The 24,534-nt window shown below is 38.8% G+C and overlaps 1 protein-coding gene across 1 annotated transcript in view; it reads left to right on the top strand.

The window, feature by feature from the left end:
• Positions 1-21,267, top strand: part of LOC111866849 (sphingosine kinase 2) — a 62,912-nt gene extending 41,645 nt beyond the window's left edge. Inside the window, exons 5-8 of the mRNA XM_023856171.2 lie at positions 5,075-5,292; positions 13,844-14,171; positions 16,671-16,810; positions 20,403-21,267. Coding sequence (XP_023711939.1) covers positions 5,075-5,292; positions 13,844-14,171; positions 16,671-16,810; positions 20,403-20,588 — 872 coding nt within the window. The 3' untranslated portion in view covers positions 20,589-21,267. The remainder of the gene's footprint in view (positions 1-5,074; positions 5,293-13,843; positions 14,172-16,670; positions 16,811-20,402) is intronic.
• The last annotated feature ends 3,267 nt before the right edge of the window (positions 21,268-24,534 follow it).

Genomic DNA, 24,534 nt, shown 5'->3' with positions numbered 1-24,534 from the left:
TTTTCGTCGTGACCCATAATGACACCATTTGCTCGATTGGTGTTTCATTTGTGGCTCATACGATTTGGCCCATGTCTAATCCAGCATAATGATACAGCATAAGAAAGCCTCTCCTGCGCGCTCATAGCGCTCCAAATGGTTACGAGCAACATTGTATCATAACCATTTCTGCATTTCTGTTAAATCATGCAGAACCCATTATGATGCAATTTTTCTCATGCCCAGGCGTTCCTTCAGAATGTGAAGCACAGTCGTATGCGCTAATCCTGTCTCTTGGGCCAGCTCATGAATCATATGGCATCTATCACTCTATTAATGCGGAAAGAGCATACACTTCTTCACTGGCACGACCTGGCCGACGCATGTCTGCCACATTTTGGCATACCTCGTTGAAGGCTTTTACCCACCTTGCCACTGTTCTGTAAGGCAATGCAGATTCCCCGCAAACCTCTTGAAGACCTTGATGACACTGTCTTGCTGTACGGTCTCTGGCACATTCCATCTTTATCCAACTCTGTTGTTCCTGTTTCGAAAACATCATGACAACACTACATTAGACCGCCAGCTAACATGAGGCTCTGTTCTTCTCATCACTGTGCATGCGTGTGATGTGAGAAGGGAGAGTCCATTTGCTCTGAGGTAAGGTAGGTATGTAACTAATGTGTGGTATAAGCAACATTATTTGGTTCCATTGCATGGTGTCTCTACAGCAGTGTTGCCAATATTAAAGTTCAAACTCATATAATTAGGTTGGTAAGGGAGACACACACATTATACAAGAATGTTAGAAATGGATTGAATTCATTCTTTTACAATAAATTATGTGTAAATACCACCATGAATCAAGTCCATAGTCCCATCCAACGTCTTTTGTTTAAAATGATACCATTTTGTCTGTGTACCAGATATACAACTCATGAAATTTATAATTCAGTTTTGAGTATGAATTACTGGGGTTTCAATCTTTGTCTGTCATCTGGCCTAGAGGTTGCAAAATCTGTGTGTTAAATCACAAACATCCTTCCCCTCTTCAGCTAGCCTACTGCAGGAACATGAACACAGTTTCTTTATATTTCTTGTCTGTGAATTTGTAAAAAGTATTTTCTCTGGTCTGTTGACCTTGTGTTAACGGCTAAGGAAGAAACTGTGCTACAGGGTATGATTGATAGACTAATCGAAATTGGAAGGTGCTGTGGCATGGAAATGAATGTGGAAAAAACAAAAGTAATGAAAATTTCGAGACAACCAACCCCAGTCACAATAAAGATAGACCAAAAACAACTGGAGAATGTGAACTGTTTTAAATATTTGGGTAGCTTGTTAACAGATGATGGAAGGTGTATGTGTGAAATTAAATCTAGGATTGCCATGGCAAAAGCTGCGTTTAGCAAGAAGAATAATCTTTTTACCAGCAAATTGGACTTAAATTTGAGAAAGAAACTAGTGAAATGCTACATTTGGAGCATTGCTTTGTATGGGGCTGAAACTTGGACACTTAGGGCAGTAGATCAGAAACACCTGGAAAGCTTTGAAATGTGGTGTTGGAGAAGGATGGAGAAGATCAGTTGAACCAATTATGTGAGAAATGAAGAAGTGTTATTTAGAGTCAGTGAGCAGAGGAATATCCTACACGAAATAAGAAAATGGAAGGCTAATTGGATTGGTCATATCTTAGATGGTAACTGCCTTCTAAAAGAAGTTATTGAAGGAAATATAGAGGGGCGGATAGAAGTGACCAGAAGACGAGGAAGAAGACATAATAAGATGCTGGATAACCTTGGAGACAGAAGAGGATATTCTCATTTGAAGGAGAAAGCTCTAGATTGCATTAAGTGGAGGAACTGTTTCGGAAGAGACTGTGGACCTGTCGTCTTGACATATTACTGAAGAATGAATGAATGTACGAGTAGATGTCACCTACATCATGCAGAGTGTACTAAATCATATTGTCACATGACTCAAGCTTGGGGAGGGAGCATATGCATGTGCCTCTCTTTCTGAAAACTTTATGACTTCAAACAAACACATACATACGTACATACATACATACATACAGACAGACACATAGACACAAACCCATGCGCTTTGACTTCTAGATGGCTCTTGAACAGCCTCTTGGTACCAGCCTGGGTAATACGTAGTGTTGTGGAGTTTGCGAGTTGTGCAGCTGAGTTGAGTGACTGTGAGCTTAGAAGTGGCATACAGCATTCATGTCTGGAGAAACAATGTACATGCTGAGGCAGTAAGTTAGTTCAGTGCTGGCAGTGACAAGACAAAAAGAGGAAAATGCAGTGGTGCATAGTGAAATAGCAGTGGTCTAGACAAGCTGACAACAAGATCTTAAGTGGCTGCTGACAGTCAGAGAGTACCTGCTCCAAAACATGTTAAATTTTACAATGTAGCATCACAATACCATGGACAGAGAGCTGGTGGAACCACTTGAAGGAATATTTGAATATTGCTTAAAAGGATGCTTGCAGTGAACATTGCCTGGTGCATGAAAATGTATATGCATGCTTATGGATTAAAGTGGGCCTAGATTTGTTGTATAGCATGTATGAATGAAAATAATATGTTTTTTATTATAAGTAATACTTCCATGATCAAGGAAAAAAGCTTATGAGTTTATTACATATGTGATAACCAAGCAACCACCTCAGGAGCCTCACTTACATAAACATTGTTATAAGGTAGTCCAGGACAGCATGCACTGATTGAGTTCTTGCCCACAGCATGGCACTTATTTTAAAAACAGTGATGTCACATATAAATAAATTATAGCTTTGTTTATTTCTAACCTCTCTGCTTGAAATGAAAGGATCAGCCTCTTTAAGTATGAGCATTTGGTGGTGGTGGTGCATTTGTCATGCAGTTCTGTTTCTGAAACAATAAAAGGAGCTTGGTATCATGATTCATGACCTTCTCTTTCAACCCAGAACCACCTGCTAGACCACCTCAGTATTTTCATGACTGCACCTCTGATCACTATCACTACTGCAGTTCAGTATGAATTCAGGATGAAAATTAGAATAAACATGCAAAAGTAGCTCGGTACTGATTACACTTGGTTAGTCACTCATAAATGGAACATGGTGTGCATGCAGGTAGTATTTCTTAAGTTTTGTAACGTTCACTCTGGTGTTTCTTCCTTGTCAGCAAACTCAGTATTATGGCATATTAAATTACAGTGATAATTGTGTGTATCACCTATACAACATCGAAAACACTGCATTTAATGCACAGAGTGAATTGATGTGTTTCATACGAGTAGATTCTCAGAATGAGCACTTACAGTTTCCCTCAACAGCATATCAATATGTGAATCAGCCATAGACTGTGTAATAATAACAGAACCACGTAAGAGTCATTTAAGCAACGTAAAAGTGAAATGTGTAAGTTTGGAAGGAGACTGTTGACCTAACAGTGACAAATTTAGAATAAATACAAAACAGAAGTTTTGTTGGAACATAGGGGACAAAATTGAAGCTCCAAATTCGAAACATAGGAGATATTCAAGAAAAGTTTACAAAAACAAAACCCCTGTAGATTTGGATGAAGTAAAATTAGCTGAAGAAAAATGGGTAAGGTTTAAGAAAACTTTTACTGCTATTGCTGCAGAAACATGTAACAATAGTAGTTAGAAGAAATATATAAGGAGACATCTTGGTGGGACAGTAGAGTTAAAACACCAATTAGAAAGAGGAATGAAACTTCATAAATAATTAAAAAATCTCTTAGAAAGTAAAAATAAGAACAAGGAAGTACATTCATTTTTATCAGTGTTCATTTATATGTTTTGTCTTATTAAATTATTTTGTTGTTGATGATTTGTTTTGAGAAACTAGGCAAATTATTTATATTTTCCTGTTTGGATGTTTTAATATTGTTTGCTGTAGTGTGGTTTTGTTTGTTTTTTCTTTTATTTCTTGTTTTCTTTCTGTTATTTTGTTGCCATTGTGATTAAAAATACAAGAGATGAAAAAAGATAAAAGGTGGACAATACTAGTAAGAACAACAATAAAAATGATAAAATGAGCCCAAAGGTGATCTTTGAATAAATCTGCTAAGAAGGATTACAAGGTGAATACAAATATATTGCTTGCAATGATGAAAAGTAAACATTAACCAATGAAAGATACTGATATAATAATTAATGAGCATGAGACTTTAATATGGAAGAAAAATTAATATTTAAAAACAAGGAAAACTTGTTTTGATATCGTTAGCAAAAAGTAGATACCTAGGCTAGTTAATTGCATCACACAAGTCATTAATAAATACATTGAAAAGCAAGAGTCCTAGAACAGATCTTTGAGCAGCACTGGAGAGTACTTCAAATGGTGAAGAGAGAATTCCAGAAACACAGACCTGAGATTATCGGTTGGTTAGGTAGTGGAAAAACCAGTTTACATAACCACTAGAAAGTCCAGAAGCACCAAGGATAGGAAGAAGCAGGCTGTGAGGAACAAGGTCAGATGCACTGCTAAGATTGAGATATATGGTGTCAGCATGATGCTGAGGGCCAACTAAACAAGCAGTAAAATCGAGATAAGTTACTATTGAGTTCATCTGGCGCATAACAGAATCCAGTTGCAGGCTAGTGTGAACATGGCAATTAGCCTTAAATTTCCATAAATTGCAGGGAACTTGTTGACAGATGAGTAACTGCCAGCTGCTCAAGAAGAACTTTGGTTGATTGAGTTAGTTTAGTTGTTATTTAAAATGGCCAGGTAGCAGCAGTCGCTCAGTCAGTATAGTTTGCTTGCGGACTCAAGTCACGAAGTTTGTTTGTTATTTAAAATGGCATATTCCCAGTTATTCCTGTACATTAAACATCTCTACATAACTATCCTACACTGCACACTAACAACATACTAGCTTGTTAGCATCCCTCAATTTATGTCCCATTTCTGCCCAGTACCTTCACTGGAATTGGAAAAACACTGCTGAAGTCTTTATAATCATTTCTGTGTAACAGTGCCTCAATATCCAAATGGCTTGCAGGTGTTCAGAGCATGCCACCATTTTTGTCCTTGGTGGTTAATTTAATGTATTTTCTGGGTAACTGTTGCAGGACTGAGGACTTACCGAGGAAGACTGTGGTACCTGCCTGTGGCAGGTTGTAAGGTACAGTCTCCACAAAATTATGTGAGTGGACTGACTCGCAGTGTAAGCCACTGTGCTGAAACGGGTAACAAACCTCCAGACATCTTTCCACCAAGTTCATACACACCTGTCCATCCTAGCCGCAGCTACCATGACAGCATTGATGTACATTACCGTCCATTGCAGGTAAGTTGTACTGTGATGTGGTTAGGCTGCTTCTGGTCTGTGAGCATCCCATAAGATAGGTGTACTTGTTGGTAAGTTGTAAATGCTAATACCATTCATTATAGGACCATGAAAGTTTGTGCAATAATACAGCTATGTAAAATATGCAACTGTTGTTAAGATTGGTTGTTCCTAAAGCTGTAAAGCAGATGCTAATGTTGAAGTACTGACATATGTTATTTTTAGCTGATATTCTGGAGAGATATATTATATTATATTCTAATAGAGTTTGGGATACCCATGAAACTTGTTAGGTTGATTAAAATGTGTTTAAACGAAACATATAGTAAAGCCCGTGTAGGTAAACATTTGTCTGATAAATTTCCTATCCAGAATGGTCTGAAACAAGGAGATGCTTTATCGCCACTCCTTTTCAACTTTGCCTTAGAATATGCAATTAGGAAGGTCCAAGGAAACCAGGTGGGACTGAAAGTAAATGGGACACATCAGCTGTTAGCCTATGCTGATGATGTGAATCTACTGGGTGATAATGTAGCTACCGTAAAGAAAAACACACAAACTTTAATTGACGCAAGTAAAGAGGTTTGTCTAGAAGTAAACACAGAGAAAACTAAGTATATGTTACTGTCTCATCACCAAAATGCAGGGCAAAATCATGACATAAAGATAGGAAACAGATGTTTTGAAAATGTGGCACAGTTCAGATATTTGGGAACAACGATAACAGATCGAAACCTGATTCAGGAGGAAATTAAGAGGTGAGTGAACTCAGGAAATGCTTGCTACCGTTCAGTCCAGAACCTTTTGTCTTCTCGCCTGTTGTCCAAAAACAAAAATTAGAATATAAAAAACTATAATTTTGCCTGTGGTTCTGTATGGGTGTGAAACTTGGTCTCTGACATTAAGGGAGGAACATAGACTGAGGGTGTTTGAGAACAGGGTGTTGAAGAGAATATTTGGGCCAAAGAGAGATGAAGTGACAGGAGGTTGGAGAAAACTGCATAATGAGGAGCTTCATAACCTGTACTCTTCTCCAAGTATAATTAGAATGATCAAGTCAAGAAGGATGAGGTGGGCAGGTCATGTAGCACGAATGGGGGAGATGAGGAATGTGTATAGGATATTGGTGGGAAAAGCCAGAAGGAAAGAGACCACAGGGAAGACCAAGGCATAGGTGGGTGGACAATATTAGAATGGATCTTAGAGAGATAGGATAGGATGGTATGGATTGGATAGATTTGGCTCAGGATAGGGACCAGTGGAGTGCTCCTGCGAACACGGTAATGAACCTTCGGGTTCCATAAAATGCTGGGAAATTCTTGAGTAGCTGCAGAATTGGCAGCTCCTCCAGAAGGGCTCAGCTCCATGAGTGAGTAAGTAAGTATTTTGGAGACTGTCTATCCCATTTTTCTTAACCCATTGTGCATTACTAAGAAGCCTGACTTGTGGGCACAATGAAAAGCCAAAGAACTACCTCATGAGTCTGATTTCATCTTTTCCAGGTAGTTTTACCCCATTGGGCTTTTAAATAGGATTTCAAGGTAATGAAATGTGTCACTTAAAAAGGTCTCAGTGTTTTGGAAACTTGTATGTTTCTGTCCTCAAGTGGCAATGTAGAGTAAGTGATTCTTATCCATGTTGGGCCTATGGCAATGCAAGTATCAAACCCTGGACCACTGTCAAAAGTCTTTGGAATTAGTTTCTAGGTATGTGTTTTCATTTTGTTATGGTAACTGATGAACCCATTATGGCTATGCATGTGACATTCGATGTGATGGGGAATGAAAGTGTGTGCACAGTGTGTCCAGAAATTTGTGCCTACTGACTCTACTGTGCTAGCCTTTAATGAACTCTGAGAATAAATTGTACCTGTAAAAAATTCTGACTGATGTATAACTTCTGTGGGAACAACTCTTGTGTTCCCTCTACTTTGTTACCATATTGCATCTCATTTTAATTGTTTTTTTGTGTCAGTCGGTATAGTTTGCTTGTGGACTAAAACCAGAGTTTGTTTTCTTTTTGTTTGTGTGTGAAAATTATGTGTTTGTTGAAACTTGAGATTTGTGTCTTGCCGTTTTTCAGGGAATTTCATGTTGAAGTCCATATGCACAAATTTCTATACAGTGCAAGTCAGGATTAAGGCCATGGCCCAGTTTAAGCTATTCTTGGATGCAACATATACAAAACATTTGTATAATTCTGTAAGAACGTTTTGATGCACGAACTGAATGCACTGATATATTAGACCTTAATTCAGTCCCACTTAATGTTTATTTATATATGAACAAGTAACTGTTTGGAAAGTTATAAATTTCTTTATGCTGAGTGGGCATGGTTTCACTTTACTCTGTTGGCCCTTTCCCTTTGAAATTGTTGCTTGATCATTCCTGAAGTAGTGCAGACTGTTGAACTTTCTCAGGATCTCTATAATTAATTTTTTTTAAGCCTAATGCTGTCTTCCTTGAATACTGATGGAGGGGGCTATCCTTGCTACCCTCTGTCATAGCATGATTATGAGAATTATGGCTGGCAGAGAGGAGCTGCATTTTAATGTTGGCCCTGACCAATGGTAGGGGTCTTGTATTCCTCACATTCACAAAGATTTGCCATTGTCAGAGGTGAGGAAAGGGAACATCATATCCAGTCCTGGCCTTGCTCTCATGGTTCTGAAAATGTCTGTTTTGATGGTCAAGAGAGGTTAAGTTCTGACTGTGACTCTGGCTCTTTGAATCTTACATGTGTTCTGATGTACAAAGAAAGTGGGCTTGCTCCTTTAGGGGGAACGTCTTTGTAACTACATTATTTCATTATGCATTCAGGATATACCTACACATGAACTTTTTCAGTGCAAGATTATATTTTCACTGTTATTCCAAAGATGAAATATCTTTGTTGGATGCACAGGTCTTATTATATATATCAGGATAGGAAAATAATAATATTTTTAAATAACTGTTTTTTCAGGTTCTGATTCAGTATTGTTCATTAAATCATGATTATATATATATATATATATATATATATAAAATGGGAGTTTGTGACATGTGATGGCATTTAAAGCCATTTTCAAGAACAACTATGTGGTAGGCACACCCTGTCTTGAAATGACAGTTCCAGCATTTATGTTTTTTTAAAGCTGTATCATTCTTCATACAAAAGATACAAGTATGTGGTACATTTCTTAGGAAGGGAATAACTTAGGTACTTTCTGTTATCCATGGTACCACAGTAACCCTGTTTGCAGGTTTTCTTAAGCACTGAAAATGATGGGAGAGTTATAAATGAGTGATATGCACATTTACTTTTCTTTCATTTTGTTCCTGTGCACATGAACAAACCATATGGGTGTATCTTCGATCTTTGGTGCATATAAAAGTAAGGTTTTACCTAACCTGACCTAATGTAACTAAACCTAACAAAATCTAACTTACCAAACTAACTTCATCCGATCTACCATACCAAAGGTACCAAACCTAACATAATCACTGAGGTTCATGTCCAGCTGTTTGGCACACCATTCAATATTTTCATGCATCCATACAAAAATAAAGGAGTCAGTGGTCATCTTGAATGGGATCCTGAACCCATTGAACTATACATCAAAATGAAATCACATCTCACACATGAAAGAATAGCTGTACATGTGGTATACTGTGTTGGACAGTTTGGTGCCTCAATCAGATCCTTAGTGACAATGTAAGGGCTGCGCCACAGCTCAAGCGGTTAGTCACTGGCTTTCCATCGCTGCGGCCCGGGTTCAATCCCGGGTCTGGTCAAGTGGGATTTGTGGTGGACAAAGGTTCAATCCCGGGTCTGGTCAACGAGTACTTCGGTTTCCCCTGCCAATCTTCATTCCACCAATTGCTCCACAATCACCCTCACCTATCATCTGTGGCTGGTACAATGGGCCAGAAGTGGCCACAGTACAAGGGACTTAGTCCCACCCCACTAGCAATAAAAAAAATAGTGACGATGCCATATTTTGTCCTCCTGAAGTTGTTATGCAGCAAATCTTTAAAAATAAAGTGTTGCTGCTTTCCACAATTTCTATCCCTTCTAGCATATAAGAAACACTAAGAAAACTTTCCCATGAATTTTGTCTGGTACCCCAGATAATGATAAAAATCTGAAAATTAGCTTGTTCATATTGCCTACCCTGAAGTATTGATAATAGCAAGCTAGCAAGAAATCATGAATTAGAGACAAGATAGTGTTAGGTTTGTGGCTTACACACAGAATAAAATGTTTCATTACACTTGTTTATGTTTAATTATATTATGAAGTTTATATGGTAAATGTGTTGTCATTAGAACAACTGTGACTAGAATTAAGAAGTTCAAACCTGAAAGGATGTTAAAGAGTAATAATAAATGTACAGAGGAAAGATAGTTTATGCTCAGTGCTCATACATAGACAAGAATTCCTTTCACAACGAGTTCTGTAACCAGTATTTCCAAGAAGAAGCTTCTGCATTTACGCACTTCTGCACTGTTATATAGTGCATGTGAATGTGTGAATAATAGTGGAAACATTGTTGTCAGTCTTGAAATACTGTCAGATTTTGTAAATAATATGTGAAGTAAAAGTTTTGTGAGAATGAGAAAGTGTGTGATGAATCTGAGTGACTAACTAATCTAGAATTGNACTATAGGATTCTGACGATGGTGTATAACACATAGAGATATTGGAGTTTTGGACTTTATCCATCATCCTGGTTTTAAGATAACTAAGAAAAACATGACGTTTTGGAAACTGGATCTGTTTCCATCCTCAGGCGAGGGAAAACACCTATTCTGTTGGGTCCCTTAGAATATTCTAATTGTATTCTGCGACTCTATCTATCCTGGTTCCACGCTTGTACATATTTGGAACAATTTGTAATGTATTTTTTTTAATTAGCTCTCATGGACTTAGCCTGGTCTCAGGTGTTTATAACCTTTGTGTTTTAGGACATTGGTTGTCCAGTGACTGAGGCTAGTTTTTTCTAAGGAACCCAACAGAATAGGTGTTTTCCCTCACCCGAGGATGGAAACAGATCCAGTTTCCGAAACGTTGTGTTTTTCTTAGTTATCTTAAAACCACGACGATGGATAAAGTCAATATTTCTATAGAATTGGGAAGTTTATGCAGTATTGTGGTTAAGAGTTTTTCTTGAAAGCAGTGAGAGCAGTTTGGTCAACTGATGTACAAATATATGTATATTGCAGGTCAATATTTGGTTAACATACATAGAAAATTTTGAGATGGAACTATCAGTATATTGAGAGCTACTAAATGTTTTCTTGTGAATGGTTGTAATGTGTGTATTGTAGAATTTTGTTTTGAATATAATTTTGGTCATATTGTAGTCAGTATTTTAGAACCAAATACATGTATTAATTGTTTAGTAGTATGACAAGAAACATATATATTTATGAATGAAAGCATTTTTTCTTGTTGATTATTTAATTATACTCTGCTCTGAGAGTGCTAAATTTTCCTATGGCAATGCACAAGTCAATCTTCATCAAAATATCTTATCTAGAAACTTGAAAGATATCCAATCATTCTTGCAAGGTATGTGTACAGCACTGATGTCCCACTGGGGTATGGGAACACTGTCTTCACTGTGTCTGTTTCTCCTCTTTTACTTAACCTTTAACGGAAAAGTGCCCCATTTGGGCCAGTGATGGGTATGGTCGTCATGGCCAAAGTACCCCATTTTGGCCAGTCGGGCATTTAAACTCCGCTAGTGGAAGTGCGCAAACATGCTGCTAGTAGAAGCGCATGCACAGTCCTAAATATATATTTTTAAATGTAGTAATTATCAGACAGACTTGAGTAAAACCATAATAGAGGAATTAAAATGATATCTAAGTGAACAACTGCAAAAAAAGTATACGTATGAGTTATGCCCAAACTCATCCACGAGCCAGTACTTTTATTGCAGATTCTGCAGATTAATGTGTTAAAAATATATAGTAAAATTTGATGTACTACTCTGTCCAAAAATTATCCGACCTTGGGCCGGGAAAAAAGTTCTGTATCTGGGTGGTTACAATACCTAATCGCCTTCAAAGTAGACCCATTGTGACTCCACACACTTAGCCCAGCGGTCCTACCATCGCTGGAAGCAATTCTGGAAGGCTTCTTTTGGAATGGCGTGCAGTTGCGCCGTCGCGTTCTGTATGATGTCCTCGCAGTTGTCAAAATGGCAGCCTTTAGCGGTGTCTTCAATGTCGGGGACAGCCAGAAATTAACAAGGAGCCATGTCAGGAGAGTAGGGAGCCTGGCAAACCTGCACAGTGCCGTGCTTGGCCAGGAAACCCTGGATCAGGTGCGATGAATGAGCTGGAGCGTTGTCATGATGCAGCTGTGTGTCCCACAGCTCCGGTCTCTTGAGCTGAACTGCATCACAAAGATGGTGGAGGCCTTCTTGGTAGTACTCCTTATTGACAGTCTGGCCTAGTGGTGCGTACTCATGATGCACAACACCCCGGTAATATAAAAAAAAAAAACAGTCGGTATCACCTTCACATTGCTCCGAACCTGACGTACTCTTTTGGGCCTCGGGGATGTTGGATGCTTCCATTGTGATGCCTGGACCTTGGTCTCCGGGTCATATCTGTACACCCACGACTCGTCACCAGTGATCACAGTCTTCAGGAACTCAGGATCCCTGTTGGCGCACTCCAGCATGTCCTGCGCGACCTCAAGGCAGAGTTGTTGCTGCTCCCGCGAAAGCAGCTTGGGCAGAAATTTTGCCGCCACTTTTTGCATGCCCAAATTCTCAGTTAAAATTGTGTTTGTGGAACCTCTGCTGATCTCAGCCTCATCAGCAACTTTACAGATGGCCAAATGATGGTCCTCCATGATCAGTGTCCGCACTTCTTCAATGACATCAGCATTTCGGCTCGTTGACGGTCTCCTGGAACGCTGCTCACTGTCCGCCGACATACGGCCATGTTTAAAGCGGTTGAACCACTCTTTAATTTGAGTGACCCCCATTGCATCATCGCCAAAAGCCTGCTGAATATTGCGGACTGTTTCCGCTTGGGTATCCCCAAGTTTCTGACAAAACTTCATGTAGTATCGCTGCTCCAAGCGTTCTGTCATCTTGAGCGAAACGAGAATGCGACGAACATGTGTTACACCACTTCGCCATCTGGCAGCCACAGATGCATCTGGCAGTGTTGTGAGTCAGCAAAAAATCACGCATGTGCATGAAAGTCCCTTCTACCACTAGGCTCCATTTCATCACCCCTTTGGCCATTACTTAAGCGGAAAAAAATAAAGTCGGATACTTTTTGAACATACGGTACATACCTTTTTTTTTTTGTTATGTGCTTGATGTATATATAGGCTGAAATGAAACTGCAGTGTGTGTTTTTTTCTTAGTTATTTAGAATCCAGACAATGGACAAAGTCTGAAAACCCTGTGTGTCTGTGTGTTGTACGCCATCATCAGAACCCTATAATATCTACATTTGTGATAGTTTATGAGGCAAATTTCTCCACATTTTCAAGTTTAAATGACAACATTTTCTATCATAATTGAAACAGAGTTATAGTATGTGACCCTAATTTAATTAAAATCAGAGTATGTAAGGTTATGAACTATGTTGAATTGGCATGGAATGACTCTATAGAGAAGTACATGAACATTATATCAGATCATCTGGCGTTTTTATCAAATCATTGTTCATTTCTTCCACACTGTATAAAGAACTTCTTTGGGTTAAACTTGTATTTTCAAATACTGTTCTATTTTGTGTCCAGATTACTACACCTACATCCACTATATACACTGCCACAAATTCTCTGTCTACAAAACTTTTATCATGCTTAGCTGTTATATGCCACTAAAAAACTTGTTAAAGTACTTGATCCATTCCACTTGTTTCAGAAGTAAAATACTTTGTACTGTAAAATACTCGTGCACTGTCCTTCATGTTTTGAAGTAAAGTGGCTCTTAGCATTGAACACCTTGAATATGCAGACAGTATCACCCTACATTAGACACACAGTCATAGATCCTGCATCTGTAAAGCAGTATTGTTTTTCCCAACCTTTGCTAAACATTTTGCACTCACTACTTTAGTTGCTTGCTTGCACTAATTTTGCAAGGATAAATGTTCACATGCATCAAGAATATAACATTCATTCTTCATCATATTGTGACGTATTGCGCTATGGATGACATCCCCTCCCCCACCAGCGATGACGTAACAACATCGGGCGCTGTCGCTACTATGGTAAGAGGCCAGTCAACACTCCGCCCCGCGATGACGTAGCGTGGGATGCCGCGGTTGCTATGCAGCAGTAAACAACTCTCGACAGCGTTGCCCAGCAACACCTGTAAACATGGCGACTAGGCAGCAAGGAAACGAGGCGTTTTCCTGTTGTCTGGCTGAGTAATCAACAAACGGAGGATTGTTTTTATAGCTTATAATTTTGTGTAGTCCAGTGAACAAGAAGGAGAAAATATGGCTGTTTTGTTTGAATTAGTGTTGGTAGTCATAATTGTCTTAAAGCTATTCAATTGATATATTTTCTGTTTATTTGTTTATAGGGAGGATATTGTGATGAGGACGCAGCTACAGACTCACTAAGCTTAGAAAACTCACTGGTGCATACATTGGAAGATTCAGGAGATGGAGTTGAATCTGGTCGCCCAAGACTGGATTCATATTACTCTGCTGCCTCCCGTCATTCGGCATATTTCTCCACTGCCGGCTCAGAGTACCGGTCTCTGGCAGATAATGGTTCATATATGGGTGTCCAAGGAGGCGGAGACATACAACCTCGCCGGCTCAACAGCAGTGTCCGTATGTATGGACCTCCCTCACAACTGCCTGCATTAACACAACCTGTCCCAGATCACTGGAGCAGCATTGAAGGTAATATAGAGCAAGGCTAACCAAGTTCAAACCACTGAGGAACTGCATTATAGACATACTTTCCCAAGTGTAATGGTGTATATATTTGCTCTACAGTGTTTAAATCTGTGAAGCTCAAGCACTTGAATAAGAGCTCTACCTATAAGATTTTAAGACTTGTACTCAAATTGAATATATTGTGATATTAACTTAACTCCGTGGCTTTAGTCCACAAGTGAATTATACGGAACCAGGAACCGCCGCTTGTGGACGAAGTTAGTGCCAACTTTAGCAGATAGTCGGTGTCACGTGGTCAGCGCTGTGGATCCCCACAGCCACTAATTTCGGTTCTCTAGACCAGAATATATTGTGATATTATATACGCAGAAACTGCCTTCTAAAAGAAGTTATTGAAGGAAAGATAGAGGGGCGGATAGAAGTGACAAGAAGACGAGGAAGAAGATGTAAGAAGATGCTGGATGACCTTGGGGACAGAAGAGGATACTGTCATTTGAAGGAGAAAGCTCTAGATCGCATTAAGTGGAGGAATTGTTTTGGAAGAGACTGTGGACCTGTCATCTGACAGATTACTGATGATGATGATGATGATGATGATGATGATGATGATGATGATGATGATGATGATGATGATGATGATGATGATGATGATGATGATGATGATGATGATGATGATGATGATGATGATGATGATGATGATGATGATGATGATGATGATGATGATGATGATGATGATGATGATGATGATGATGATGATGATGATGATGATGATGATGATGATGATGATGATGATGATGATGATGATGATGATGATGATGATGATGATGATGATGATGATGATGATGATGATGATGATGATGATGATGATGATGATGATGATGATGATGATGATGATGATGATGATGATGATGATGATGATGATGATGATGATGATGATGATGATGATGATGATGATGATGATGATGATGATATACCAACGTTAGACTGCGTCCGTGGTATAGTGGTCAGCGTTCCTGGTTACAGATCCTAGAGGTCCGGGTTCGATTCCTGGCGCTACCAGATTTTTTTTTGAGAAGTAGTGAGTCTGGAATGGGGTCCACTCAGCCTTGTGATGATAATTGAGTAGCTGTTTCAAGGAAATAGTGGCTCTGGTCTAGAAAACCGAAATTAATGGCCATGGGAACTTATTGCGCTGACCACGCGACACCCTCTATCCGCAAAAGTTGGCACTAAACTTTGCCGACAAGCAACGGTTGCTCAGTCGTTATAGTTCGCTTGCAGACTAAAATCACGGAGTTTTGTATATACCAACATTAGAGATATTACATAAATGAACTTGTCTCTAGCAGAACAGAGAAAACATCTACTCTGAATTCTTTTTGGTGTGAGCGCTGTGGGTAAAGATTCTTCTTTACAAGAGTAGATATATTGACATTTGTCTTTATGGTAGTAAATGGGCATAATGAGGCCATCAGGCCATGGACAGCCTTACTAGTCAGCTGCTGACAATTTTCCTTATTCTTCATCAACCATCTATACAACATCCCTATATATGAGTGCTGTGTAGGTAGATGATGAACAATAAGTACTTCCAAGAGAATACAAAACCTAGTTTGTATCAGTATTGCATACAGTCATGAAGTCGAACCAATTCCATTTATTTATGTTGTTATTTGGCATCATGTGAAATCAATTTAAGAATTGCACGAAATGTTTAGTGAGCATCTTCTATACAGTTTTTCAGTAATATCCGCCACCTCTTCCAAATAGAGGAGAACATTATGGGGAGGGGAAGAATACTCCCACAGGCCACACAAAACCACCTGGCAGGTTGCAGTTACATAAGTTGGACAGCACCAGTATGAAGCATTTTGCTAGGTTTATTGTATAATTTCGTACATTTAAGTTTGATGATATATAGTACTTGAGGTCTGGAGAGGGTGCAGTTTCAAGACTTGTCATGTGCTTCCATTTAATGTATTTTCTGCTTCTAAACATTGTGAATAAATGTTAATTCCATTCTCATTTTATGTGTGTGACAATCTAGTAGAAAGTCTTTGAAATCTAGTGATATTTGAGGCATCCAAGAGAGTGAGCTTGTTACAAGACCTGCAGATTCCAAAGAATTGTATATCTCTGCAAACTATATATATATATATATATATGTGTGTGTGTGTCTGTTTTGTTGTTGTTGTTGTTGTTGTTGTTGTTGTTGTTGTTGTTGTTGGGGGTTTTTTTTTTCTTTTGGTTATGGCCAGAAAGAGCGTCCATATTCATACCTTACTGCATTAGTAGAGCCCAACTGTTCAATAACCCAAATTGCAAAGCTGGCATTGAACATGATCCTGAGTCTGTTTCATCCATCTACAATTCTTAGGATTTGTTTCTTACACAATGCCTTTGGTATTTTATTAAATGAGGATTTCATACCTTTTTAATGCCCTGACATCACTCTAAACTTAAGTTAATGTCATGTTACATGTATTTTTTCTATATCTGTAGGTGACTTCGTATTGGTTCATGCATCTTACCAATCACATCTTGGCTCTGACTGCCTATTTGCTCCTAATTCCAAATTGGCAGATGGAGTAATCTGGTTGTTGGTGATTCGTGCTGGTATCAGTCGGAGCCAGCTACTTCAGGTCAGTTAGTTATATGTGCATAAGAGTGTCATATTTCAACTAATTCTCTCTAACTTTACAAAGGCTTATGATTATTTGTCCTATGTTAACTCTGTTAACTTCATCTTATAGGATTCTAATGGATATAAGATCAAACTGTATTAGTGCTATGAAGATAAAGCCTATATTAATTTTATGTGGTTTGGACCCATATTATTGTTGGAAATCTGGACACACCCCTCTCATCTATAAACTTGAGACTAGGAGACCATTCCAGGGTAACAGTTTGAATCAGTCTGAACAATGTATCACAAACACTTCAGGAGGAAGGAAGAAGACAAAGGATGATTATCTCACATGATCCACTTTACCATATAAAAGTTAGGCTCAAAATAACAATAACATTTTTCTGGTATGGGTGTAATATTACTACATGCCATGATACAGACACACACATGTGACTTGTGTTGAGTTATAAATCAATCTTGAGACTAATGAACTTTCATTTGCCAACAATGTCACCAGTTGCATTATCAGCCCATTAGCAAAGATGAAATTGACTTAACCAGGATGTCACTAAATCATATATTTTGTCAAATTATAAATCCCCCTCTTCTAATTTCCTTGTTCACCATTGCCATAAACACAAATTCATGACCATGGAACTATATAGTACCAATATTATTATCAGTAACAGCTTATGGTCATGACCTTCTTGAACCATACTTAAGATAGAAGGTACTGGTCATAGATTTACAACACAACAATATTAAGAATTGAATGTATCTTAATAACAATGAAAGTGAAGAGGTATACAGGAATACAAATGTAATAAAATGAAAAATTTTGCAGGTGAATTTGGAAACAATATGAAACAATTTTCTAGGAGAGAAACTTTGTCACTCTTCAAGTTTTGATTTGCAAAAACTTCCTTTGGAAGAGGTTTCCTCTTCCTGACCCATTTTATGCTGATCAGGCTATTTCTACCTCTTGATACTTGGATTACTTAGCTCCTTGAAAAGACCTATTTTAGCCTTACCCTCCTGCACCTCTCCTCAGAGCCTATGAGAGTTCATGGCTGCTGCTTCTCAGCAGCAGAAGGGCTAACAACTGACCCCTCAAATGCAGGAATATAATCTACTCCTGAATTATTAATGGCAGGATGTCTATAGCCAGCCACTGTCATTCAGCAAGAGGGACATTTAATTCCCCACTGCTGGTTCCAGATGGACCCACAACTGAGCACCAGTCAAGGTGCTCAGTTGTGGTTCCTCTACCTGGCCTCCTCCTTCCCTAGCCTGTCTCATTCTTCTTAGTAGTCAGGTAATTCAGCCCTGGCAAGAGGCCTCTTATAGTCTCACCCTCAGGGGACTCCTCACCAGAGCCCCTGTGAGATTCTGACTACCTTTCAGTGATTGTAGAGGAGAAGACGACTCAGCATCTAAGCCCTTCAGATCAGGGAAAGATAGCCTTTGTCGGAGCACTGATGGCTGGATCCTCCATCCAGTCTGTTGTATAAACCAGGGACAGCAGTGTTCCCACCTGGTACCAGTTAGGCTCAGATTAATCACTTGATCAGGACACTTCTTTCCATCTCAAACTCATTTCACCCTCCCAGAGCTCCCAAGGAATTTTTACCATTTCAAAGTAGCAGAGGACCCAACAGCTGAGCCCTCCAATGTGAGAGGAGAAACTTCTTCTACCAGATTACTGACAGTGTGATATCTGCAGCCACCCATTGCCATTTGTTGACAAGGACAACAGAACACTATTGTTGGTCCCAGTTGAATGTACAGTTGGAATCCAGCCAAGGCCTCAGTTTCTTTGAGAAGAGCGTTCCTTTACCTGTTCCACCTCTTCACTAGCCTAATTCTTCTTCTCATTGGTAGTCACGTTTTCACCCCTGTCAAGAGACCTCTTACAGTCTTTCCTTCATTGGACCTTCACCAGATCCCTAAGAAATTTGACTGCCTTCTCAAGACAGGAGAAGACCATCACTTGGGCCCTTCAAAGCATGAAGCAGGCAGAGAAACTCCTCTTCCCCTGAGCAGGGGTTGGTGCCATGTGCAGTGCAAAGTAATTTTCTCACAAATAAAAATACGTGTATATTCCTATGTCAGCATCATGACATTGGTGAAATGTTGGAAAACATGGAGAAATGATGAGTCACATGTGCTGCAAAGCACAAGCATTTATATGAATTACTATAGTAGGTTTTTGCACATCTTCAAGTTGAATATGTTGCATACAGTGCATATATGCCCCTTGAAGGTTTTCCAACTTTTGTCACTATAACCTCTGTTTTCAGTTTTACTTTTGGCAGCAGTCTTGCACATATGCATTCTGAAACAGTTAAGTGTCTTAGCGGTTGTAATAATTATTATGATTAGGTGCTTATGGTAAAGTCTTTCATTCGTTTGTGAACAACTGGAGGGAGGGCCTGTACAGCTTAAGAATAATGGCTAAATTAAGCAGCATATGAAGTGATCACCCAATATTTCAAACTGAAATTCCATGTGCATCATAATATTGTGTGGTAAATACTGCAGACTGAGCTCTGCAAATTTTATCTCAAATATGATATTTTCATGAGGATTTGAGGTTCAGTGGTTGTTACGAAGAGTTCTGTTTTCTGGTATATAACGCCATACAGTCTGTTGAAAATCAACTGACATTTTGGAGGAATATGTTACTTCCGTCTTCAGACTCAGAGAATAAGCCAAGGAAGATACCAGCATGAAGCAGGTAGCAAGCAGACTTTATTGGAGTAAGTATCGCTATATCACAGAAGACTTCATAATGTTTTCTGTTCAGAGAATATTTGAGGTGCATAGGTCTGGAGGTAAAAGAACAGGTATTAAGTGGAAAATGATCGAAAATCATATTGACTCAATACTAAATTTGATTGTTTTTCTACAAAGAGTGGAACTAGGTATGAATTTGATGTTATCACATTGTTGACTATGAAGAATACTATCTTCTGGTGTGTAGTGTCATAAACGTCTTTGGACTGCACTGCAGTCCCTTTCAGAGTGCAGCTGAGTTTGCAGTTGTATCGCAGACGAGCAGCACATATACAGGCACTAATTATTTTATGGCTGTTATGTGAGACCCTCGGTTCAAAGCTGAGCAGGATTTTTGTATGACTTTTCAAGAACTGTCTTAAATTAGTCCATAATGGTTTCTGATGTAATTTACCATCATTTTAATAGATTTAATTCAGTACAGCCTGAATCTTTAATAGATAATCTTAAAATAATAAAGACATAGGAACTCCTTGGAAAAGGAAAGGAAGTGGGGTGAACAGATGCTTGTTCAGGGGAAAGAAGTGCATTTACTGATGGAAGATAAAATGGAGAATGTAAGTGCAATGAATGATAGCAGCTCTTGGAAATTGGAAGATACTGACAGAGTTTGTAAATCACAAGAATGAGACTGTTAAAATATCATAAGGACTTTCAGATCGGTCTCCCAATGAAACAGTAACAGATTTCAGTGATTTCTGAACTTGTAATTTGGTACCACGTTTGAAATAAAATAGAATAAAGAAATTTGTTTTAAAAAGATTGCATATGATATTCTCATAAACTGAGTTTCCTTTCTGATGTTGCAGTTCCTTCTGGGTCTTTCATCTGGAACCCACTTGTTAGTTCCCCAAGCAGAAATGATTCCTGTTACTGCCTTCAGACTGGAGCCTGAAACATCAGGTGGACATATCACTGTAGATGGAGAAGCTGTCGATTATGGACCAATCCAGGCAGAAATCATGCCCAATCTTGCAAACATCATGTCGATGTAAGCTGCAGTGTACAAAGATGGTATTCAGTGAGAACGAGAGTGTAAAGCACTTTGTTGAAGGCTGTTTTCATGCCACAATCCTTTATTGTTATGGCATATAACAGTATTGTTGTGATGTTAGTCCATTAGTTGGATATTTATGAGTAGTTATTGTTTAAAGTAAGTCTTCATGGATGCTGTCCCAGGACTTCCTTTGTGATGTAGATTACATTCCAAGGACTGATTTAATGTTAGGCCTAATTATTGTTTGTGCAGATGCATAAAATATGTAATATATCTGAAAAAATTTAGTATAATTCAAATGTTACTGGGTCCACCATCTCACATGGAACACATCTTTCTGTAAAACTTACTAAAGGTTATTCTCTTTAAAAGTTTTGCACATCATATAACTTTTAACTTTTTGAAAGTTCTTCACTGCATGTTTCAGCCGAAATGGTTATCATCAGATGTATAAAATTATAGTTGAGGAAACTGCTATGCTTCTCCTATTGTGGCTTCAGTTATTAATTTTTAATGTAAGGTCTCCTCTGTGCACATGTGTATGTGTAACATGTATGAAGTTACCGTTATTATTGCTGATTGCCTGTATGTGCTCTTTATATCTAGTATGAAACGTTTGGCCTGTCTGTCCTGTATCTTTCAGTGGGCAACCCATACATTTCATTTGGTATATGCTACTTTTCTCATACTTATCTATTGGCGGGTGGGGTTTTACTATGTTTTGTGTCATGTTACTTGTTCAGAGTGCCACTTTTATTTGTAATGGTAACTCAATATATTCAAATCACATATTAAATACAGGACACGCATTTGGGAGTATAACTGACACAATGAAAGTCGTAAAAATAGAGAAAAAAGGAAAACATCTGAACACACTAGAAAATATATATATAAAATGAGTAGAAACAGATTGCACATGAATGACAAATATGTTGACATCTATAACCCAATATTTGAGGTATTATATTGTGACGTGCTGCACTATGCAGGACACCCCTCCCCACGCCAGCGGTGATGTAACACCATCGGAGCACTGTCGTTACTAGGGGAATAGGCAAGTCAACACACCCTCCCCTTCCCCACCAGCAGTAACGTGGCCAAGGGATGCCGCGGTTGCTAGGCAGCAGTAAACAACTCCCGACAGCGTTGCTAGCAACATGGCGCCAGACAACAGTGGTGCCTATTACGTGGCTGTTTTCTGTGTTGTCTGGAACGAGGCTAAATAAGGAGCAGTGAAGACTATTCACAGTTAGTTCTCAAGTTCTCGAGTTCTCAAGGCAGCAGTTACGAGTTATGAGCTAGCCAGCAGTGAGTCAGTTAACCAGTCAATAGCTGTCTATCTTTCGTCGGAGTATTTGTGATACTGCCAATGGCAGTAATTGTCAGATTGTAAATTGTGTGATTGTAAGAGCGAGTGGAATAAATTCGCTATATCCAATACGGCGTGAAGTTATTTGTCGCATTATACACCCAACACATGACAATATTATAAAAGAATCAAACCAGATCAGCAAGCAATTGTAAAACAGGCACATAGCACAACACAACAGGAAAAACAACCTGTCATTTGGAGTAAATATGCAAACAAGTAATCATGCTCTACATTAACGCACATCATATAAATAAATTATAATAGAAGATATTTATTTATACATGTTACAGACACACATATGCATAGAAGGAACCATACATTAAAAATGATTAGCCAAAGCTATGATAACAGAAGCACAGCAGTTTCCCCAGCTTTAATTTTAAACACCTGATGATGACCGTATTATTCAAAACATGTAGTGAAAACTTTTAAAAAGTTAAGAGTTATATGATGTGCAAACTTTTAAAGTGAATAAACTTTAATAAGTTCTACAGAAAGACATGTTGCACATGAGACAGTGGAACCAGTAACATTTGATACTAAGTCATGTGCAGCAGGATGCTACAGTATGTTATTAGCATAATTCTGTTGACTGTATAGACAACAAGAGTGAGAGAAATGGTGGAACAGAAAAGTACATTATTCCATAGGCACGAATTGTCTACTTAATACTGGTATTTTTAGTACATGATTTGTAGTTTTATTCATAGGTACAGTATTTGATAAGCCAAGACAGTTATTAAACTGAAATTGGGTCAGGCACAGAATGAACACAGAATCTCCCTCACCTAACAGCTTAGCCACTACCTCCCCTATGCATGCCCCCCCCCACTGTCACAAAATATTTTATTAATCTTTCAGGCCAGGTTAGTCTAGTGGGTGGTAACCCTCTGGGCTTGTATTGAGGAGGTACTCAGTTTCAGTCTCAGCTGGGACATTGACTATGAATTTTGTGTGATTTTCTTCACTCCATCCAGACAAATGCCAGGATAGTACCTTGTTTAGGCCACAACAGTTTCCTTCTAAAGCCTTTTAAATTCATTAGTCTTCCTACCATCCAGTCCTATAAAGTCTAAATGCTGGCAGTGTCAGAAAGAATAATCCACAGTAACGCATATGGACCCAGCTATCAACCGCATAAAGCATTGTCATTATGGGTATACTCTTACTTTGTCCAACTGTTGGCAAATGGTCAACTAATATACTGTAACGTGTTTTGCTACTGAAGACGCCGTTCAGATTGTTAATTGGTTTATTTAACTACCTACAAGTCGTAACTACAAATACTTATAACACTGTTATGGGTTTACACACTTTACAACCCTCCACAATAGTCTCTTCAGTAGGCTTCATGTATTTATAACTGTCTTCTGTCTGGCTTCACAATCCACACTCACTACAACTGAACTCGGCGACTGCTAGACTTCAGCTGTCTTTGGCGGCTGCTACATTTTAACTCACTCCTTACATATTCCAGTCTCCCTTATAAACCCTCAGTCGGACAGCGGAAAACCCACATTGCTTCATTGTTGCATAAACGCCATGCTTACAGGTGTTGCTGGGTAACGCTGCCGAGAGTTGTTTATTGCCGAGTAGCAACCAGCGCGCTTCGGCTCGGCTCGGCACGGCACAAAGAAACACCACTTTCCTTACCGTTGCCTAACCTCGTTTCCACTGTTGTGTAATGTTTATCCATAGTCTGTCTTCATGGTAACTTGTTCCACCTCCCGTTGCCTAGCAATGGTTAGATATGTCACAATATATATACATATTGTGGCTGTTTCTTTCTTCCTGTCCTTTTTTTTTCTTCTTCTTCCTTCTCTGTTAACAGCAGGTTACATGGGAAACCATCACTTTGGTGGCCTTAGGGGCCTGGGGTGAATGACAATAATTATAACACTGAATAATGATGAAGTAAATGGTTCCTTTCTCTTAAGCGAGGGAGGAGTGATTCAGCTGTAGGTACAGGGGTGATCTCTATTATAACTAGAGTGGGAGAACAGCCAACTGGCTTGTCTCCACACTAGTCACGTTTATTCCCTGACCGCAGAGTAATATAGTAGATTTTCTTTAATAATTTAAAGTAATAAGTTTTTGACTGAAGTAATTGACATTTCCATGTTCAACTATTGTATTACGACATAAACATTCCACTATACTGAGTAGCTTGAATGGTAGACTGGGCCAAAATTGTAGCCAAGTACTAAAATTGTAACCAAGAGTAATCTTCAGATATTTGCGATATGTGTGCATATGTGTGTGTGTGTGTGTGTGGTCAGATTATAAGATTGCTTCTTGCTGTAGCATTTACTGAATACAACATCCAGCCAAGTTTGTTAGTTACAGATATGTATCCTTAGACATAAAAGCTCCAACAATGGCCTTTGTCCAAAATGACTATGTACTGATTTTATCCTAATGTATCGAATACATTCTTTCCACCATTCAAAAATTATTCTGTTAAAGTACAACCATAAGTTTTCCAGTCCCTCTACATCTTTCAATTTATATTTCATAATATGTATGGTAAAAGGTGAGACCTCACACTGCAGTGCAGTTTTTGTGGAGTAAT

Source organism: Cryptotermes secundus, unplaced genomic scaffold (genome assembly GCF_002891405.2).
Source record: "Cryptotermes secundus unplaced genomic scaffold, Csec_1.0 scaffold643, whole genome shotgun sequence".
NCBI lineage: Eukaryota > Metazoa > Arthropoda > Insecta > Blattodea > Kalotermitidae > Cryptotermes > Cryptotermes secundus.
This window is presented reverse-complemented; position numbering and strand designations above follow the sequence as displayed.